The 20,136-nt window shown below is 38.5% G+C and overlaps 1 protein-coding gene across 4 annotated transcripts in view; it reads left to right on the top strand.

Moving 5' to 3' along the window:
- Window positions 1-20,136, top strand: part of LOC149233725 (ATP-dependent DNA helicase homolog RECG1, chloroplastic/mitochondrial-like) — a 513,467-nt gene that overhangs the window by 475,259 nt on the left and 18,072 nt on the right. For 3 of the 4 annotated variants that reach the window (XM_089379840.1, XM_089379839.1, XM_089379842.1), the window contains 3 exons: window positions 5,429-5,593; window positions 6,343-6,426; window positions 6,835-7,407. In XM_089379840.1, coding sequence (XP_089235966.1) covers window positions 5,429-5,593; window positions 6,343-6,426; window positions 6,835-7,407 — 822 coding nt within the window. The remainder of the gene's footprint in view (window positions 1-5,428; window positions 5,594-6,342; window positions 6,427-6,834; window positions 7,408-20,136) is intronic. The other variant, XM_089379841.1, reaches the window with a different exon arrangement.

Raw genomic sequence — 20,136 nt, 5'->3', positions numbered from 1 at the left:
AATTATACGAGACCTAATGATGCTGGTGAGAAATATGGAAATCAATCAAACTAATTATGTCAATGATGTGAAAACTTTATGCACCCATCTGGAAAAACGTAACAGGGAGATTGAGGTCACGCAAAGTCACCATGCTAAAGAAATTGAGGCCATAAAAACTAATTATGAAACAGAAATTAGAATCATGCAAAGCAGGTTGTCAGTCTTAGAGGAAAATATGGTGACCATGAAAGCTGATCATGATAAGGAAATTGACTCTATGCAAAACAAGTTATTAACTATGGATGAGGAAATGACTATCATGACGTTCAATCATAATAATCAAGTGGCTGACATGCAAGCGAATCATAAAGAAGAAATAAATTTTATGCAGCATTGCTTGATGGACATAAAGGAAAAGAATGTTAAAGTAATAAAAGACATGCAAGAACACCATGCCAGACAAATCAGTGCTACAAAGGTTGAACACTCTAGTCAGATGGATGCCATTAGAATACAGGTTCAAAGTTTTCAGCAATTGGAAGATGAAAGAAACCAGGTGACACCAACAAATCAGGAGCCTTCTCATTTGCTGCAACAAGCTCCATCTTATTATGAGGAGGTTATTGATTCGATTGAAAGATGGTTGATTGAAGGTGATCCAGACAGACTTAAGAATGATAAAGATCAGATGCGGGCTAAAGAAAGACATATCACGCATACTTCATCTGATAGTTTTGAAACAGAAAGTTCCAGGTCATCAGTAATTCAACCTGCCAGAAAGAAAAAACGTAAGAGAAAGAAAATAAGAAGAAGATTTGATGCATCAGACGGCCGTGAGCAGCTTGATTTTCGGATAGGAAAGAGTCCTACCATATGCAAAATTGGACATGGCACATCCGACAAGCAGCCGACAGATTTGCCTGAATGCAGGCAAATGCTCAGTATGCACTATATTGAACACATCTGATGCCGTAGGGCATCCTTTGTATCGTATTTCTAACCCTACTCCTTGTTTTTTTCCGCATTTTCGTTTCTGCTTTAGATAGTTAATAAATGAAGAGCTTTTATCTTTCTTGTGCTTAATGTATATGCTGATTTTTGGATGGACGCTACTTATATTTTGTTGTGTGTTGTATGGATGCAGATTCTGGATTCTCACATTCCTACAGAGCAGCAACGTGTCCCCAAGTAGAGCCAGATGTTGACCTCTACTGGTCAACTACCCATGCAGTACACCCCCTTCTTTGCAAGAAGGGGCAGCACCTGATCAACGTTTCCGTGCCATCCTGCAGTCATCAGCAGCTTGATCATTTTGATTGTAAACCCAGTCTGCATGTATGAATTGTAAATAATCTTAGCAGACATGAGTCGTGTATGTGTATTGCCTAGGTGGACCTAATTTTCTAGTGGTAATCTACGTCCCGGAAGGTTTTTCGTCTCACCGATCCATGGATCGGCAGAGTTTTCCTTCAAACCTGACCCCAAAGCCGGGATGGATTTTGTCATTAGAACTTTAGGAGAATCCTAGTGTGTTAATATGCTAGATTATAGTTGTGTCGCAGAACTGGGTGATTTATGAGGGTCTGTGTTAAGTGGGCTTGTCCCCTTGAGATGTAAGTTGTAAAAGTCATCATGAAATGTGTCTTGAGGGTTGAAAATGTTTTAAATCCCCTCGTGAGTCCTAAGTCCTAGGTCCTGGGTGATGTTTCCAATGGCTTAGTTCGATGATCCATTTAAAAAATGAAATAAAATAATAAAATAAATAAAAATTAAGAAATTTAAAAAAATTTAAAAAATAAAAAAATTTTAAAAAATTTTAAAATTTAAAAAATAAAATAAATAAAAAAAAAATTTTAAAATTTAATAAAAAATAATAAAAATTTAAAAATTTAAAAATTTAAAAAAATGAAATAAATAATAAATAATAAAAAAATTTAAAAATTTAAAAATTTAAAAAATAAAATAAAATAATAAATAATAAAAAATTTAAATATTTAATAAAAAATAATAAAAAATTTTAAAATTTTAAAATTTTAAAAATGAAATAAATAAAAAATAATAAAAAATTTAAAAATTTAAAAAATAATAATATTTTAAGTGAATAAATCGACGGATGAGATCAAGAGATGTCTTGATCCTCATCAACGGTCGAGATCATTTCTACATGGATCATTCGAACTAGCCGTTGGGATCATTTCCTTTATATAGAGTCTTAGGTGGTCATTTCAGATTCATTCGATCTGTGAGTCTAAGACTGAAGAAGCTCTCTTGTAAATCTGTTTCTGGTTAATAAAGGAAGACTTTGGGGTCCATATCTTGCTGGTGTTACTCTCTTGGAATGCTGTGAGATCATTTCATTTTTTGCATATGTTATTTTCAGCCATTAATATTAGCTTCTTATAGAGTATTGTGAGCACAGGTATCTTGTTCACTTGCTGGGGTTTGGGTGCTGTTAGGGTTTTTGAAGTAATGGCAGGTATCTCCATTACTGTTTGAGATCTAGCAGCATTTTTGCCCTCTTTGTTGACGGTTGTTTTGAGCTGTGCAGAAAACATTTTCTGAAGGAATTTTGTGGGCGTTCGGGGAAGTTCTCGGCTGAACCAGCCAACTCCCGCAAGCATTTTTTGTTGAGCCCAGTTGGATTTGATCCTGGGTCTATCATTCGGTTTATTTATTTGATTTGCATGAGAAATTTTCTGAAGTTCTTCACAGTGACAAATCTGAAATTTTCGTTTCGTTAAAATATTTCCGTTCTTATTGCTGAATCTGGCTGTTAAGGGGCCAAATCTGTAAATTAATCAGTTGTCTTAGGGTTTCAATTTTCTCTGATCTAGGGTTTCAAATTTTTTGCTTTATGCAGTTTTTATCAGGGTTTAGGGTTTTTAGGTTTCATTTTATCACATAAAAAATTTGGAAAATCATTTTTGCCAGTTTCAGTTGTTTTTCATGTTATATCTTAAGATCTGAATTTTTCAAGTCAAGATGCGAATATGATATCTAGTTAATGGTCTAGGATTCTCGTGGTGGTTTAAAGCATTTATCTTTTTTCAAAAATTCTCAGTCGCTGGATATCGTTTGGTTATGTGATTTCGCTGATACCTTTTGATGACAAATGATTGTTGTTCACGGTTTATTTTTCTATATCTAACAAGTAATCATTTTAACAATAATCTCTTAAGGCACTGGTCTGCTCAATTAATCAAATCATTTTAGTGCTTTTTATATTGTATCTCGTGTCTCCCAACCAACTGGTCGACAGTTGGTCTCATCACCTCACAGGGACTACCCCCCTTAGCCACGGGAGACAAGCTTAAACGGAGGGATCGGGGATCAGAGTGACAGCCCCCGGTCTGAGCGTTGTCGTGTCAATCCGTGCGACAACAGGCATCATTAGAAGAATTCGATCACCTAAGATGACTATATATAAGCAACAACTTGACTCATTTGGAGGACATCTCACACAAGTTCGAATTGAAGTAGTTGGGAAGCAGAAAAGGTGTGAAATTCAAGAAGGAAGCTGAAATCGAAGTTTTTGGGTCTCTCTTTCTTTCATGTGCAACGCAATTCTGAAGCTGCATCAAGGTCGACGCTGTGAAGCTGTTGCATCAAGGTCGACATTGTGAAGCTTCTAGGATGAAGCTATTGAAATTGCTAAATTGAAACTGTAGTCCTGAAGCTGGGTTGAAGTTCTGTCGCTGAGAAGCCGAAATTTCTGGATTGTTGCTAGGTTGAAGCTGCTGGATAAGAAGAGACTACTAAATCATCTTGGAAGGTTGTCTTGGTGGAGGAGGAAGGTATGTTGGTCTAGGGTCTTGGTCTATCTCATTTGAATTATTGAAGGAAGAGTTATTGACTGGGTTTTCCCCCATATAGGAGTTTGGTGCTTGTTGTGCGCCTACATCTGCTGTCCTTGATCTTTGTATTTTGGTTTTGGTAATTGCTTGATGAATTGAGGTAAAAGAAGAACATAAAAAAAACAATAATAACTCAAAGAAATCACAAGTAATCATCAACAAGAGAAAATCTTTCTTCTTTTCCGATTTTCCAACAACAACCTTAGCCACAAAGCCAAAGACTGCAAGCTGGTTTGTACCCTAAAGAAGTCTAGGCAGAAGATGGAGGCCACTGTGAGCAGACCAAACAGTGAGCCAAAAGGAAATGCAAACAACAAAAAGCAACCAACTAAAGTATGGAAGAGAAAGAAAAAGCAGCAGCCTGTGACTTCAATGACAAAGTGAAGTTAGCCTAGTCTCAGGGGGAGCTGCTCATGAAATTGTTAGAGCAGCAGTTGCCATAAGACAGGCAGAGACTTACAAATTTACATAATTTACAAGAGGAATTTAATCGTTGTCTCCTCCCAGCCCCCTCATCTTCTCCACACCTTGATTTATACACTTAAGGAGAGGAAGGAACGGAATCAAAACAACCTTCCCAACCTTGGACAGATCATTTGCAATCTGGAAAATAGACAATTCTGGCTTTTTACAAATTTGGGTAAATAATGGAATTTGGGCAGACTGGCGTTGGATATCCGACCATAACCCTCAAACTGTTTTGAATTTCGAGAAACCACTTGCTTATTACTCAATTTTCTATACTGGGAAAGAAACCCATGTCCCAAAATTTTCAGTTTCGCCTTCTTCACCTTGGGATTCATGCCCAAAGTTGGCAGTTTGGAACTTTTGACCTGCAATGATATTTTGGTCCTGGAGCCTCACACATGCGAGATGGGTGACTAATCTAAAATTAATTTGACACCTCAGGATACAAAACCCATGTGGCAGATTTTTTTTTATTAGGGCACAAATGTGCTAACCACGATTGGATACTGAAACTGCATTGCTGGTACTGAAACTGAGCTAAACAATTCATCATTAGCAAAAACACTTAAAGCTCAATTAATTCATTAGATACTTAGGAATTAATGCAAATAAGCAACTTTTACCTCAATATGCGTGTTGAAAAGGTTCTGGGTTAAAAAGGGTTAAAAATGCATGATAAGAGGACAATATACGGTTATGGGCATCAGAAATGGATGATAAAAGGTCAAATGGAGTATGGAAAATGATGACAAAATGAGAGCCCAACAGCTGTCATAGAGCCTCCCAACTTATTAGGACGTGCAAAAATTTATCTTTCAGTAAATCACATATGATGTTCTATGTTGATAATTTAGGTTGGATGCACAATAAATTTTATGGCTTGTAATCATCATTTGAACCAAAGCCTCGTATGTGTTAACATCTTTCTATGCCCTTGTATCTCCAGTATCATCGGCATGCCAAATTTTCTCACTACACATATTATATAACTTTTTGAATTAAAACTTAGTTTGTTTTACATGAAGGAAACAGTTATGCTTGGTAGGTAGAAAAAGATGGTACCTGACTAAGTTAGATGGCAGTATTTCTCCCGAGGTGACATTATAAATGTATTTTCCATGCAGGCTTGCACAGTTATGAACAAGTCAGTTGCAAATGGCATTAAGTTAGAAGATGGGCAGTTGGTTGCAAATAAGACATTCTTTGCTCCACATGTTCTTGTCATGTCTGCCACTCCAATTCCTAGGACCATGGCTTTAGCTCTTCATGGAAATATGTCACTCAGTAAGGTTCGTAATGTGGTAGTCTAAACTGATTTGTGAGTTTTTTCATAGTAAATTGAGATCAAAGTACTGTTCTCTGAATGGATTCTATCAGATATTTTGGCACTGAGCTTTTATATAATTTATTAGAAAGTTAATTGTTTACTGTGTTTTTTTCAATTTTGGAATGCATTCTTATATATTTGTTTATATGACCTAGACTTCTTAGCAATAAGATTCATATGATCTGATTGGCTCTTTTTTGTCACAAAGAACTAGAAAATGCACAGTTGTAACATGCCAATATATGGGAAACAGGAATAAACAAATATTTAATTTCGAGTCTGGAGAAGTTCAGAACATTCTTCTTTTACCTTAGATGAAGGCTCACAGGCCTTGACATCATCTCTGTTTATCTCTCTCTCTCTCTCTCTCGGAATGAAGATCTCCAGTGTCAGGCTCTTCTATTGTACCAGTCAACTTATACCACTATTTTGTCTTTTGGTTACTTAGTGATTCACATAGCTAGAAACTTATTTATGCTGCACCTTTTTCACTTTCTTTATTTTTTCTTTCAGTATTGATATAGGAGAGACATTTTCACTGCCACACTGCATTCGCACTGCATGTACCTTTAAGTCCCGTTTACGTACTTTTGTGGTCATTTATTGGACATTAATGAAATTATCTTATCTCATCTTATGATCCAGTTAAATGATTGTTCTGTAGTTGAATGAGAAATGATGAAATGTGATGATGGTTGTTGCTTGTGGTAGATAAATGAACTTCCACCAGGTCGAATTCCTGTGAAAACACTTGCACTCCATGGAAACAAAGCGGGGCTCACTAAAACATACCAGGTGAGGATCACTTTGACTTATTTCCTTTTTAAGTCCTCAGTATAAGCTTGACTCAATGAATGCTTTACTGCCCTATTAACTGTGGCAGAAAAGCTACAGAATTGCTACTCTTCAGTTTTCATCCATTTTCCATTATTTGTTGTCTTATTCTTTTGTTAGAGACATGAGAACTTGAATACAATCTTTAGGAAATTCATTTCTTCCAAAAATATTTTTACATGCAGGACTTACTTTTGGCTTTCTAAACCATGTAGAATATTTCTCCTGCATTATTGGATTGCCTTGTTTCAAGCTTTATCTTGATCTTTGTTTATTGCATGAGTTGTTGAATAATTGTTTCATTTTCAATTAGCTATATCACTTATGATTGTATCTGGATTTGTAATATGTTTCTTAGCTTGCTTGCAGATGGTCCAGAAAGATCTTGACAAAGGAGGAAGAGTTTTTCTTGTTTACTCAGCAATAGATGAAAGTGAACAGCTTCCAGAACTTCATGCAGCTGCTGCAGAAATCAATAAAATATCTAATGTCTTTAAGGGTTACAAATGTGGTCTCCTTCATGGTCGTATGAATCATACTGAAAAAGAAGCAGCAATTCAACAGTTCAAAGAAGGAAAGACACAAGTTTTGCTCTCAACCCAGGTGGTTGAAGTTGGAATTGACATTCCTGAGGCAACAATGATGGTAATTATGAATGCTGAGAGGTTTGGAATAGCACAGTTGCATCAGCTCAGAGGTCGTATTGGAAGGGGCACTGGAAAATCTACTTGTATACTTGTCTCATCCTCTGCAATTGGATTACCGCGGCTGAAAATATTGCAGCAGTCAATGGATGGATTTGAATTGGCAGAAGCAGATCTCCGTCTTCGCGGTCCTGGAAGCTTGCTTGGCACGCGACAGTCAGGATACCTTCCAGAATTTTCTATTGCTCGGCTTCAGACTGATGGTGATGTTCTTGAGCAAGCTCATTTTGCAGCAGTGGTAGGTTGTTTATTATTATTACTACCTACTCATTGTTAACTGACAAACATGCATGCTATACATACACGAATTCTTAACTTCTGTTGAAAACTTGAAACAAGTAATTCTTGTTTTGAATAACTAGACTAGGAAATGCATTACATGTGAACCAATGTTGTAGGAACTGCACCCCACTCTTCCCCCGCTCTGAGTCCGGAACCTCGCTCGTAGCGGGAAGCGCCATAGGACTGCCCTCCAGTCCGCACTCCGAAAAATCAGAACCCCCGTCCGCTGAACTTTGCACTCACCCTGGTTTTGTGGAACCGTACCACTTCTGTATGCGGTCTGGCACAAAATAGAAATGTTGACGGTGGTGCATGCATTGGCCCAATTTCATCTTTATATACAATCTTAATGTTTCACCAACGCTCTGTTGTGTATATTACACAAGAAATGGGATTATGCGTGGAGAGTTCGTGAATTACTGTGTGTATTTTATCGAGAAATACTACGAGGGCCACAATGAACGCATAATCGACTCTTGGATTCACAGTGATTGTAAACGTATCCCTACCAACCTTACCTTTGAAACCGATATTCACATTTACGCCTCATCTATAAACAATAATTTATTACGAAAGCACAAAGAAATCCGAGTTATTATTTATGTGTGTGATGTAGTAGTATATTTAGTCCAAAGGGTTTGTTTAATAGGTTATGTTAATGTGAAAGTAAACAGTTGTTTTCCGCTGTGTCTTACTTTTCAGGATTATTTAAAGTTGTAATTTCAAACATTTGGAATTGTAATGGATTTTTTCAACAATATAAGACCATGCTAGAATTAAGCAAAAAAATTCTATGGGTTTTAGATTGTAATTAACTTCAAATCTAAAATTATTGTATAAATAAAAATTAAATAATAAAAAAGTTAAATCTTAATAAGATTGATTCTCTTTGATAATTGATAAATAGATTTATTTTTTATTTATTTTCTATCTTGATTGATGTAGACATATGCATGTTTTCCATTTCAAATATTTGAGACAAACACTGCAAGCCTTTTTAGGCTATCTTTAGCCTCGTGGACGTTAAAATAATTTCTTTCTTTGTGTGCTTGAAAATGGCTGACCAGTACTCTAATCAATTAAATGAAGCATTGCATGGGAGACCTACACAACCAATTGATTGCACCATAAAATCGATTGATGTTCCATTGATAACCAAACATTCTTCATTCCTATAGCACCAATTGTCAAACCATGGGTGGAAGGTACAATTCCATTTAGAGAGGTCAATTTGGAATGTACCCTGAAATTCTATGTGCTCATTTTCTTTGAGCTTCATGAATTTCAACAGACTTCTCAGTTCACTCGTCTTTTTTTTTGTCTTCATCAATTTTAAGTTTTAATAGACTTCTCAGTTCACTCCCATTTTTTTCATCTTCATGAATTTTAATAAGCGTATCATCTTGCTCCAAGTAAGTTTAGATTATGCATCAATGCATATTTCAAATATGGTGAAACCCAAAATTTTAGGTCACAATCTACCTAAAGAAGGCATTAAAGAGAGGGTTGAGGCCAATAATTGCAACTCATAAGAATTTTGGTTTGGAAATCTTGAATCGACATTCTTGATGACTATTGCATTGCTTTGCGCATTATATTTCAACTTCATCTCTACTTGTGATTAATTCAAAACCACCATTATATCTCCAAATTGTTGTTTCCTACCAAAAGCTTGTCGATGTCGCCCCCACGAACTAAGGATGTGAAGATTTGTTCAAATTGGCAACTAGGGCCAAATTCCACCTTGGGTCACCTCATTTTGATGGAAACGATGATTGCATTAAATTCCTCTTATCGAGAGGACCAAAATTGATATAAAGAATATCTCATCTGGACAAGCAAAAGCGTGATTTTGAATCTATGCCCACACATGTGCAAATTGTCAAGGTTGGCCACATCATCATGTAGGCTTAGAAAGCCCAATGGATGTGTCACTTCACCCTCAACAACTTGTATAAATATAAGTGACCTCTCACCTCATTTGGCGTCATGATCAACACTCATATTCTTCTCTCTCCTTCTCTCATTGGTTCGTACAACTATTGGGCTCTTCTTTTCTCTGATACGTGTGGCACAAGGAGGACGAATTTTAGAGCTAAATTACAGGGCTGAAATTACAGAGTTGACTGCAGTTTGACCAACGTTGACTTTGACCTTCCAAGGAGAGTTTGACTTCAATTTTTTTGGGAGATTATCTGTTTGGGTAGGCCACATCTTTTGTCATAGAAGCTGAGGTATTTTGAGCACATTGATGGAAGGCCAAAATTGCAGGTTGACTACAGATTTCAGGTCAATAGTTTGACCAAGTTTGAGTGTTGACTTTGTCACTATTTTGGGCTGACTTTGACCTCCTTATCAGGCCGAGTAATTGATAAATAGATTTATTTTTTATTTATTTTCTATCTTGATTGATGTAGACATATGCATGTTTTCCATTTCAAATATTTGAGACAAACACTGCAAGCCTTTTTAGGCTATCTTTAGCCTCGTGGACGTTAAAATAATTTCTTTCTTTGTGTGCTTGAAAATGGCTGACCAGTACTCTAATCAATTAAATGAAGCATTGCATGGGAGACCTACACAACCAATTGATTGCACCATAAAATCGATTGATGTTCCATTGATAACCAAACATTCTTCATTCCTATAGCACCAATTGTCAAACCATGGGTGGAAGGTACAATTCCATTTAGAGAGGTCAATTTGGAATGTACCCTGAAATTCTATGTGCTCATTTTCTTTGAGCTTCATGAATTTCAACAGACTTCTCAGTTCACTCGTCTTTTTTTTTGTCTTCATCAATTTTAAGTTTTAATAGACTTCTCAGTTCACTCCCATTTTTTTCATCTTCATGAATTTTAATAAGCGTATCATCTTGCTCCAAGTAAGTTTAGATTATGCATCAATGCATATTTCAAATATGGTGAAACCCAAAATTTTAGGTCACAATCTACCTAAAGAAGGCATTAAAGAGAGGGTTGAGGCCAATAATTGCAACTCATAAGAATTTTGGTTTGGAAATCTTGAATCGACATTCTTGATGACTATTGCATTGCTTTGCGCATTATATTTCAACTTCATCTCTACTTGTGATTAATTCAAAACCACCATTATATCTCCAAATTGTTGTTTCCTACCAAAAGCTTGTCGATGTCGCCCCCACGAACTAAGGATGTGAAGATTTGTTCAAATTGGCAACTAGGGCCAAATTCCACCTTGGGTCACCTCATTTTGATGGAAACGATGATTGCATTAAATTCCTCTTTTCGAGAGGACCAAAATTGATATAAAGAACATCTCATTTGGACAAGCAAAAGTGTGATTTTGAATTTATGCCCACACATGTGCAAATTGTCAAGGTTGGCCACATCATCATGTAGGCTTAGAAAGCCCAATGGATGTGTCACTTCACCCTCAACGACTTGTATAAATATAAGTGACCTCTCACCTCATTTGGCATCATCATCAACACTCATATTCTTCTCTCTCCTTCTCTCATTGGTTCGTACAACTATTGGGCTCTTCTTTTCTCTCACACGTGTGGCACAAGGAGGACGAATTTCAGAGCTAAATTACAGGGCTGAAATTACAGAGTTGACTGCAGTTTGACCAACGTTGACTTTGACCTTCCAAGGAGAGTTTGACTTCAATTTTTTTGGGAGATTATCTGTTTGGGTAGGCCACATCTTTTGTCATAGAAGCTGAGGTATTTTGAGCACATTGATGGAAGGCCAAAATTGCAGGTTGACTACAGATTTCAGGACAATAGTTTGACCAAGTTTGAGTGTTGACTTTGTCACTATTTTGGGCTGACTTTGACCTCCTTATCAGGCCGAGTTTGACTGGGGAAGACCGAGTTTTTTTGAGGACATTCTATTGCTCCTTTAACCAGCGTTGTCTGTTGACTGTTGCAGAAAATTGCAGATTTGATAGGGTTGTTTTAACAGTGATTTGGCAAGTCAATTTTGACTTTGACTCTTGTATTTGTACTCTCTCTCTGCTGAACATTTGATATAATAATAAGAAGATTTGATCAAAGGGTTTTCCCCATCTTGGGGTTTTTCCCTGGCATCTACCAAATCTGGTGTTCTCTTGCCTTCTGCATATTGTTTCATGTTCTATCTACAGTTACTATCAATGTGATTATTGGTTAATGCGATTGCTATTGGAAATCTAAATTTGAAATTGGCATTGAGCTGCTAAAGGAACATTGAAGTAATTGTGCTAAGCATAGAACATACCATTGTTATCTAAATTTAACATGGTATCAGAGCACGGGTGAAGACAAAACCCAAGCAAAAGAGAGAAAAGCAATCACTAAGAGAGATCTGTTGGTCAAGACTATTGATCTAGCTTCAATGGCTTCTACATCTTACTTCAAATCTGAGGATAAGATCAAGGAAAAATCTGACTATCATGCATGGAAGATGACTTTGGACTTGACTTTGGAAGAGCATGATGCCATGGCCTATGTGAAGGGAAGAGTGGTGGAGCCTCCTTCAAATGCACCTGTTACGACAAAGACAAAATACAAGAGAGGTGAGGTCAGAGCTAAAAGAATCATTATAGACTCTATTCAAAAGCATTTGGTTGCTTATATTTCTAATCTAGAAACATCTAAGGAGATGTATGATAAGCTGGTTAGGATGTTCAAAGTGAACAATGCAAATCAAATCCTCTTTCTCAAAAACAAGTTGAAGGATATCAAGATGGACAAATGAGAGTTTGTCCAATCCTACTTCATGAGGATTACAGAAATCAAGAATGACTTTCTATCTATTGGAGAAGTTGTTGTTGATAGGGAGTTCACTCTCATCGCTCTTGGAGGCCTTACAAGAGCATGGGATGTGTTTAACACCACCATTCTCAACGATGACAGGATTCCTAGTTTCGATGAATTATTGGCTAGATGCACTCAAGAAGAGATGAGGATGATGGAGAGAGACAAGCCTTCAAATGGAAATGAACCCACTGCTTTCTCTGCTCATGCTAAGAGGAAGAACAATGTTGGTGTAAAGAGACAAGGTCAAATATTCAAGTAGGGATTTAAAGAAGGAAGAAAAGGAAGGTGCTACAATTGCAACAGGTTTGGCCATTATGCTAGAAAGCGTCCTCACAAGAAGGATACTCCAAGGGATGATGACAACAACAACCACAACAACTACATCGGCAATGGCAATCAAATGAACAACAGGTTCAACAATAAAGGAAAGAGGAATGGTCCCACTGCTCAAGATGGAAATAGTCAACCTCCCAAAAAGACAGGAAATTCCAGGTATGAGGAAAGTAATGTTATAAGAAAACAAAAAGAATTTAATCTTATATCCGCTTTATTTACTTCCTCTCCTTCAGATACTTTGGATCATTGGTTGATTGATAGTGGACCCTCAAGGCACTTTACTGGGTACAAGCAGACCCTCTCAAATTTGGTTTAAAAGAAGACTAACTTGGAAATCATACTTGGAGATAATGCCACCTATCCCGTGAAAGGAATAGGTATTGTCACTCTTCACTTGAATCAAGGTCAAACCATTCATCTATGAGAAGTGTTGTATGCGCCTGATTTGAAGAAGAACTTGGTGTCTATTTCTACGATGAAAGACAAGGGCTTCAAGGTAGCATTCATTGATGGAAAGGTATGTATTTGGCAAAGAAACCCTAAATATGCTTGTACACTGGGATTTAGGGTGGAAGGTCTCTATCAAGTAGGAGGAAGTCCTTTGGGAGCCTTGACTTGCGATGCTTCTCTTCAATCTAAATTATGGCACCGAAGATTTGCTCGCCTTAATTACAAAGCCTTACTTGGGGTAAGGGAGATGGTCACAAGTATGCCTAAGTTCAACATGAACCATGAAGGAGTTTGTCAGGACTGTGCAGCTGGGAAACTTACAAGGGGACCATTCCCTTCAAGTGAAAGTCAAACTTCCAATATTCTTCAATTAGTCCATTCTGACATATCTAGTTGGTTGCCCATAACATCATTGGGAGGATACTTATACTATGCAATTTTTGTAGATGACTTTTCCTGCAAAACATGGATCTACTTCTTAAATAAGGACAAAGTGTTCAAATGGTTCCGTTCTTTAAAAGCCTTGGTGGAAAATCAAACAGGGAAGATCAAGATATTGAGGACCGACAATGGAACTGAATATGAATCAAATGAATTCAATGACTTTTGCAAAGAGGCTGGCATTAAGAGGGAGACAACCATTCCATACACTCCTAAGCAAAATGGTGTTGTTGAAAGGAAGAATTGAACAATCATGGAAGCCACCCGTGCCATGCTCCATGATCAAGGTCTACCAAATTTCTTATGGGGAGAAGTTGCCAACACTGTCGTGTATGTTCAAAACTAAGTTGCAGGAAACGCTGGGCAGGGGGCCGTTTCCTCCAGGAAACGAAACGGAAACGGGTTTCCCCGTACCGTACGGCGGGGAAACGAGTTTCCGTCCGTACGGGCGCGTTTCCCGAGATGGAAACGCGCCCGTACGGACGGAAACTCGTTTCCCCGCCGTACGGGCCCCGTTTCCTTTAAAAAAACACTTGTCGGTTAAAAAAAAATTTTTCTAATTACTTTAGGGTTTAGGTTAGGGTTTCTAATCACTTCTAGAAAGCGTTTCTAAAGTTATAAAAGAGCTGGGCCTCTCATTCTCTCATCACACTATTCAGCAAGGAGTTTCTGAGTTTCTCTTGGAGATTGGCAGTTGTTTTAGTAGCTGGTGTTTTGAGCATTGAGCAAAGTAGATTTCAGCAGCGGGAGAAAGAGATTTCAGCAGCAAGAGAAGGAGATTTCAGCAAGAGATTTCTGTAGCAGCAGATTTGGCTCAGCTACAGCCATATTTATCTTCTCTTTTCTGGCATTTCCGGGTAGTTTCAACCACAGAAAATTAATTTGGGTAAGCCACATTCATTTTGTTAGTTTTTTCTTACTAGTTCTTCAAATTTTCTAGGGTTTATGCAGCTAAATTGCTGAAAAACGTTTTTTATTTATAGATTTGTTTTTTAAATTTATTTTTGCAGCAGATTTGGCTCAGCTACAGCCATATTTCTCCTCTTTTCTGGCATTTTAGGGTAGATTCAGCCACAGATAATTCATTTGGGTAAGCCACATTTATTTCTTAGTTTTTTCCTTACTATTTCTTTAATTTTTCTAGGGTTTATACAGCCAAAAATATGAAAAACGTTTTTATAAATTTATTATTTACAGATTTGTTTTTTTAATTTATTTTTGCAGCAATGGCTTCCAGCCAAAGTGCAGCTGCAACTTCAAACCCTAGGGCCAACCCAAGGGCTGAATATTATCCTCTTTGGAGGCATGTGGTGAAGCTTCAAAAATGTGGAGGTGGTGGCTCATGGGAATGGCGATGCACTCTTTGCAATATTACGTACAAGGGCTCCTACCCAAGAGTGAAGGCGCATCTGTTGCATGGAGGAGGACAGGGGATTGTGGGTTGCTCAAAAACAGTAGACCCGTTGGTTAGGAGGGCATATCAAAGAGAGCAAGATGAGGCGGATGGTACTAAGAGGAGGCATGATGAGCATACTCAGGCTACATCTAACGTTGAGCCAAGGATTGTAGTTGAAGCAAGAAAGAGGAGAGGTGGTCTGGGTCACAGTCAAGAACATGAACAAGCAGCACCCAAACATACCAGAGGCTCAGGGGCATCCCAATCAGTTCAGGATAGCAGAATTGCTAGATTGGTGAATGTGCAAGCAAGAGAAGAAGCTGATTCCAGAGTTGCCAGGTGCATTTATGCATGTGGTATCCCATTCAATGTTGTTCGCTCTCCTTACTGGCAAGATATGTTGAGGGCAGTTAACAAAGCTCCTCAAGGGTACAAGGGGCCCAACTATGAGAAAGTCAGAACCCAGCTTCTCAAAAATGAGAAGGAACTTGTGGAGGACGTTTTAGCTCCAATTCGTTCTTCCTGGAGTAGCTCTGGGGTTACCATAGTCTCAGATGGTTGGACAGATATGAGGCGCAGACCATTGATAAATATCATTGCCACTTCCCCCAAAGGAGCAATGTTTATCAAGGCAGAAGACTGCTCAGGAGAGGTGAAAGATGCACAGTTCATTGCTGATATTATTATAAAAGCTATTGAACAAATAGGGGCTAACAGGGTGGTGCAAGTTATCACGGATAATGCACCAGTTTGCAAAGCTGCAGGTTTGATTATTGAGGGGAGGTATGACAACATATTTTGGACACCATGCATTGTCCATAATCTGAATCTGATCTTAGAGGAGATCGACAACAAAGTTTCCTGGATAAAGGAAGTCACAGGGGATGCAAGGGAGATTATCAAATTCATCACCAACCACCACCAGTCTCAGGCCATATTTCGAGAGTACTCCAAATTGGAGTTGTTAAAAGTTGCTGAGACAAGATATGCCTCAAACTTCGTGATGTTGCGCCGCCTTGTTGAGGTTAAGCATGCATTAGTTTCTATGGTGGTGAGTCAACTGTGGATTGAGTGGAGACAAGCAGATTCAGAGCGGGGATCTATGGTGCGTAGATTGTGCCTTGATGAGGATTGGTGGAGCAAGGTAGATTTCTTGCTAAAGTTCACAACCCCTGCATTTGAGCTTCTCCGGAGTGCTGACACTGACCAACCTTTCTTGGGAGAGGTATATGATGGCATGGATTCCATGGTTGAGAAAACTATGGAAATCATTTCGCAGGAGTCTCCACAACTTCTGTTTGTTGATGATCATTTTGCTGGTTTGATCAAGAAAATCATTGTTGACCGGTGGAACAATTTCAATACACCATTGCACACTTTAGCACATGCTTTGAACCCCAAATTTTATGATGAGGAGCTTATTGCTAAAAGCAATGGGAAGAGGAAGGCACCCCATAAGGATAGAGAGGTGGCTAATGGGGTGAAAAAAGCACTAATGAGAATGTTTCCTTCTCACCTACATAGGGAGGTAAAGGAGGAATTTGCCAGTTTTGCTGCAGGAATAGATGATTATGCAGATATATCAGCTTTGGCGGAGAGAAGCACCATGAATCCAGTTAGGTGGTGGATTTGTCATGGAGCAAATGGTGTACATTTGCAAAGCCTTGCCATTCGTATTCTTTCACAAGTGGCAAGCTCTTCATCAGCAGAAAGGAATTGGAGCACTTATGGTTTTATTCATTCTGTGAAGCGCAATAGGTTGGGCTCACAGAAAGCAGAGGATCTTGTTTATGTGCACTCCAACCTTCGCCTTGCATCTCGTAGGGGTCCAGAATACAACAGTGGTCCTTCTAAAGAATGGGATGTGGATGCAGAAAATCCTGATTTGGATCTCTCTCTTGCTGCCCTGAATATTGAGGAGGATTCTGGAAGTGGAATTGGTGCATCATCTTCTTCAGCACCACCATCCACTGTTGAGCATTCTGCTGCTTCTATTTTTGATGAGGATTGTTATGATGAGGATTAGTCTTTTGTGACTTGTCTCTATAGTTCTTGCAGCCTTATAGTCTTTATTGTACTTGCAGCCTCATATACTAATATAAATAAAGGCTGATTTTGGATTTTCCAGTTCCTATATTTTTATTTTCATTATGTGATGAGTCATGAGTAAATGTGATCATTGTGATGTAAATTTAATCTTAATGTTAAAATGTTTAAGTAAATGTATCATTAATGCTTTATGATTGCAGTCTTGCACATATATATATTAATAATTTTTAAATGTTTTTAATATATATATATATATATATATATATATATATTATTATATATATTCGCGTTTCCCCGTTTCCAAAATTCGGGGAGGTCGCGTTTCGTTTCGCTTCCGCGTTTCGTGTCGCTTCCCCGTTTCCCCGTTTCGTGCAACTTAGGTTCAAAATAGGAGCCCACATCAAGCACTAGATTTCAAGACACCTGAAGAAGTTTTCACTAGTAAGAAACCTAATGTTTTTTATTTTAGAATATTTGGTTGTCCCATGTATTGTCATGTGCTTAAAAAGAAAAGAAACAATTTGGAAGCATCTGGGAAGAAAGGTATATTTGTGGGCTATAGTGAAAATTCAAAATCATATAGAATCTATGTGCCTGGACAAAGAGATGTGAAAGTTAGCCATGATGTCACCTTCGATGAAGATATTGCCCTTGGGAAGGCCCGAGATCTCCCCATTCCAAGGAAGGACAATGATGATGATGTTGCAAAAAAACAGGATGAACCTCCTTCAGATGAACCTATGCCTGGTGTTGAAGGCCCGATGGATCCCATTGATCCACCACCTAGTGATCCTTCTACCTCAAGGAAAAGACCTTTATAGCTCAAAGATGCTCTCGAAGATGTTGAAAGGCATATTGCTCCAAGAGGGATATTCCATGAAAGTAAGAAGCCAAACAGGTATCAAGTGTACTTAGTTGCGTGAGTACTATTGTTCAATCTGAGCCATGTACGTTCGAAGAAGCCGTAAAGCACCAAATCTGGAAGGATGCAATGAATGAGGAATATGAATCTATCATGAAGAATGATGTTTGGGACGTGGTTTTTAGACCCAATGACAAGTTTGTGGTTACTTCTAAATGGCTTTACAAAATCAAAGATAGAGCTGATGGGAGTGCTGAAAAATATAAAGCTAGGTTCATTGCTTGAGGCTTCTCTCAAAAGAAAGGAGTGGACTATGAAGAGATATTTGCATCGGTTGCCCGATATACCACTATCCGATCCATTATTTCTCTCGCTACATATGAAGGATGGACCCTACAAATGGATGTTAAGAATGCTTTCTTACATGGCTCGCTAAAGGAAGAAGTCTACTTGGAACAACCTCAAGGGTTCGAAGTAGAAGATCAAAGGACACACATATGCAGGTTGAATAAAACACTCTATGGGTTGAAGCAAGCCCCTAGGGCTTGGTATGAGAGGATTGATAGTTATCTTATGAAGTTGGGATTTACAAGGAGCGATGTTGATCCTAACCTATACTTCAAGGTTGAAAAGGACATGCCTCTCATTTTGGTCCTTTATGTGGATGATCTCTTTTTGACAGGTGCAAACCCTCTCATTTATCAATGCAAGAGGGAGTTGGCTTCCGAGTTCGAGATGAAGCACCTAGTTTTGATGCACTACTTCCTAGACCTGGAGGTTTTGGCAAAAGCTAGCTGAGATTTTCCTTTCTCAAGGAAAAATACATTATGAATCTGCTCGAGAGATGTGGGATGGTGGATTGCAAGTCTGTGTCTACTCCGATGGAACTCAACTTCAAGAAGCTATGTGGAAGTGTTGTTGGGCCCGAATTGGCAAACCCTTCTGAATATAGACAACTTGTGGGGGCCCTGATGTTCTTGGTAAACTCCTGTCCTAACATATGCTTTGTTGTGAATATGTTGAGTCAATTTATGGTCAAGCCTCATCACATACATTGGATTGCTGCTAAGAATCTCTTGAGATATCTCTGTGGCACAATCAATTATGGACTGAGATACACTGCCAGGAATTTGAGGCTACATGGATATACTGATGTTGATTGGGCTGGCAGTGTGGTGGATCGTAAGAGCACGTCTGGATGTTGCTTCTCATTGGGGTCTGCTTCAATTTCTTGGATGAGCAGGAAGCAGAAATCGGTTGCTCTAAGCACCGCCGAGGCCAAATACATTGCAGCTAGTATGGCTTGTTGTGAAGTTGTTTGGTTGAGGAAGCTCTTTAGTGAGCTATTTGAGCACGTGCTGGATACCACTATGATTTTTTGCGACAACCAAAGTGGGATTCGCCTTTCAGAGATCCCTGTGTTCCACAACTGCTCCAAGCACATTGATATCAGGGACCACTTTATCGGGGATATGGTACAGCGGGGAGAAATAATCTCCAATACATCAGGACTGATGAGCAGGTCACAAACATCCTCATGACACCCTTAGGGAAGGTCAAATTCTTAGCCTTTCGAGAGAGACTTGGAGTTGTGGAAAGACACTCCTATGAGGGTCCTGCTTGAGTTGGACACTGAGCTTTGGGAACTTCTGGGGGCTTGGGGTACTTCTTGGAGCTATGAGTGACCATTGGGTGAGTGGTTCACCTTCCCCTATTTGTGCGTTGTGTACAAGGTGAGTGGTTCACCTTCCCTTGATTCCTGTCATATGCCACGAGGCTCCATTGCTTATATACCATACTTCTGATGATGCAAGACTAGTCATGCACGCCACTTCTTCTTCCAACTTGGAAGCCAACATAGAGAGATCGAAATCTCTCTCTCTTGTGCAATCTTCTGAAAATTTGTGTGAGTCCCCTGAGGTGGATGCCTTTGCATCGTGGTCTCGACCCATAACTGATTTTCCCTTTCTGTCTCTGATTACTTCCTCTAATACCATGTGAAAATTCTATCACTGCAGCAACTGATTCACTTTTCCTACTGATTTCACCATAAGTTATTCATGAAATTACTTCAACAAACATTAAAATAAATACTGCTGTAGATATCACACCGTAATACAGAAACAAACATATGCACAAGAATCAACACATTGACACAGTTATTTTGGACTAATGTCCCCGGAAAAACCCAATGTGGGAAAACTGGTACAGCAAGGGAGGATTTTATTATTTAGCAATTTTCTAGTACAACAGGGTGCCAAATTGGCTTACCCACAGATAGAAAAAATTTCCAACACTTCTATTGAATCTAGCGTAGGCCCTACTGAACTCTGCATCAGCCTACTTAGGCTCTGTGCAGCCTCTCTGG

Source organism: Pinus tabuliformis, chromosome J, assembly GCF_031772625.1.
Source record: "Pinus tabuliformis cultivar Carrire ecotype Pingquan chromosome J, CPIR1, whole genome shotgun sequence".
NCBI classification, from domain to species: Eukaryota; Viridiplantae; Streptophyta; class Pinopsida; order Pinales; family Pinaceae; genus Pinus; species Pinus tabuliformis.
Note: the sequence above shows the minus strand (reverse complement) of the source record. Positions and strands in the feature narration are given on the sequence as shown.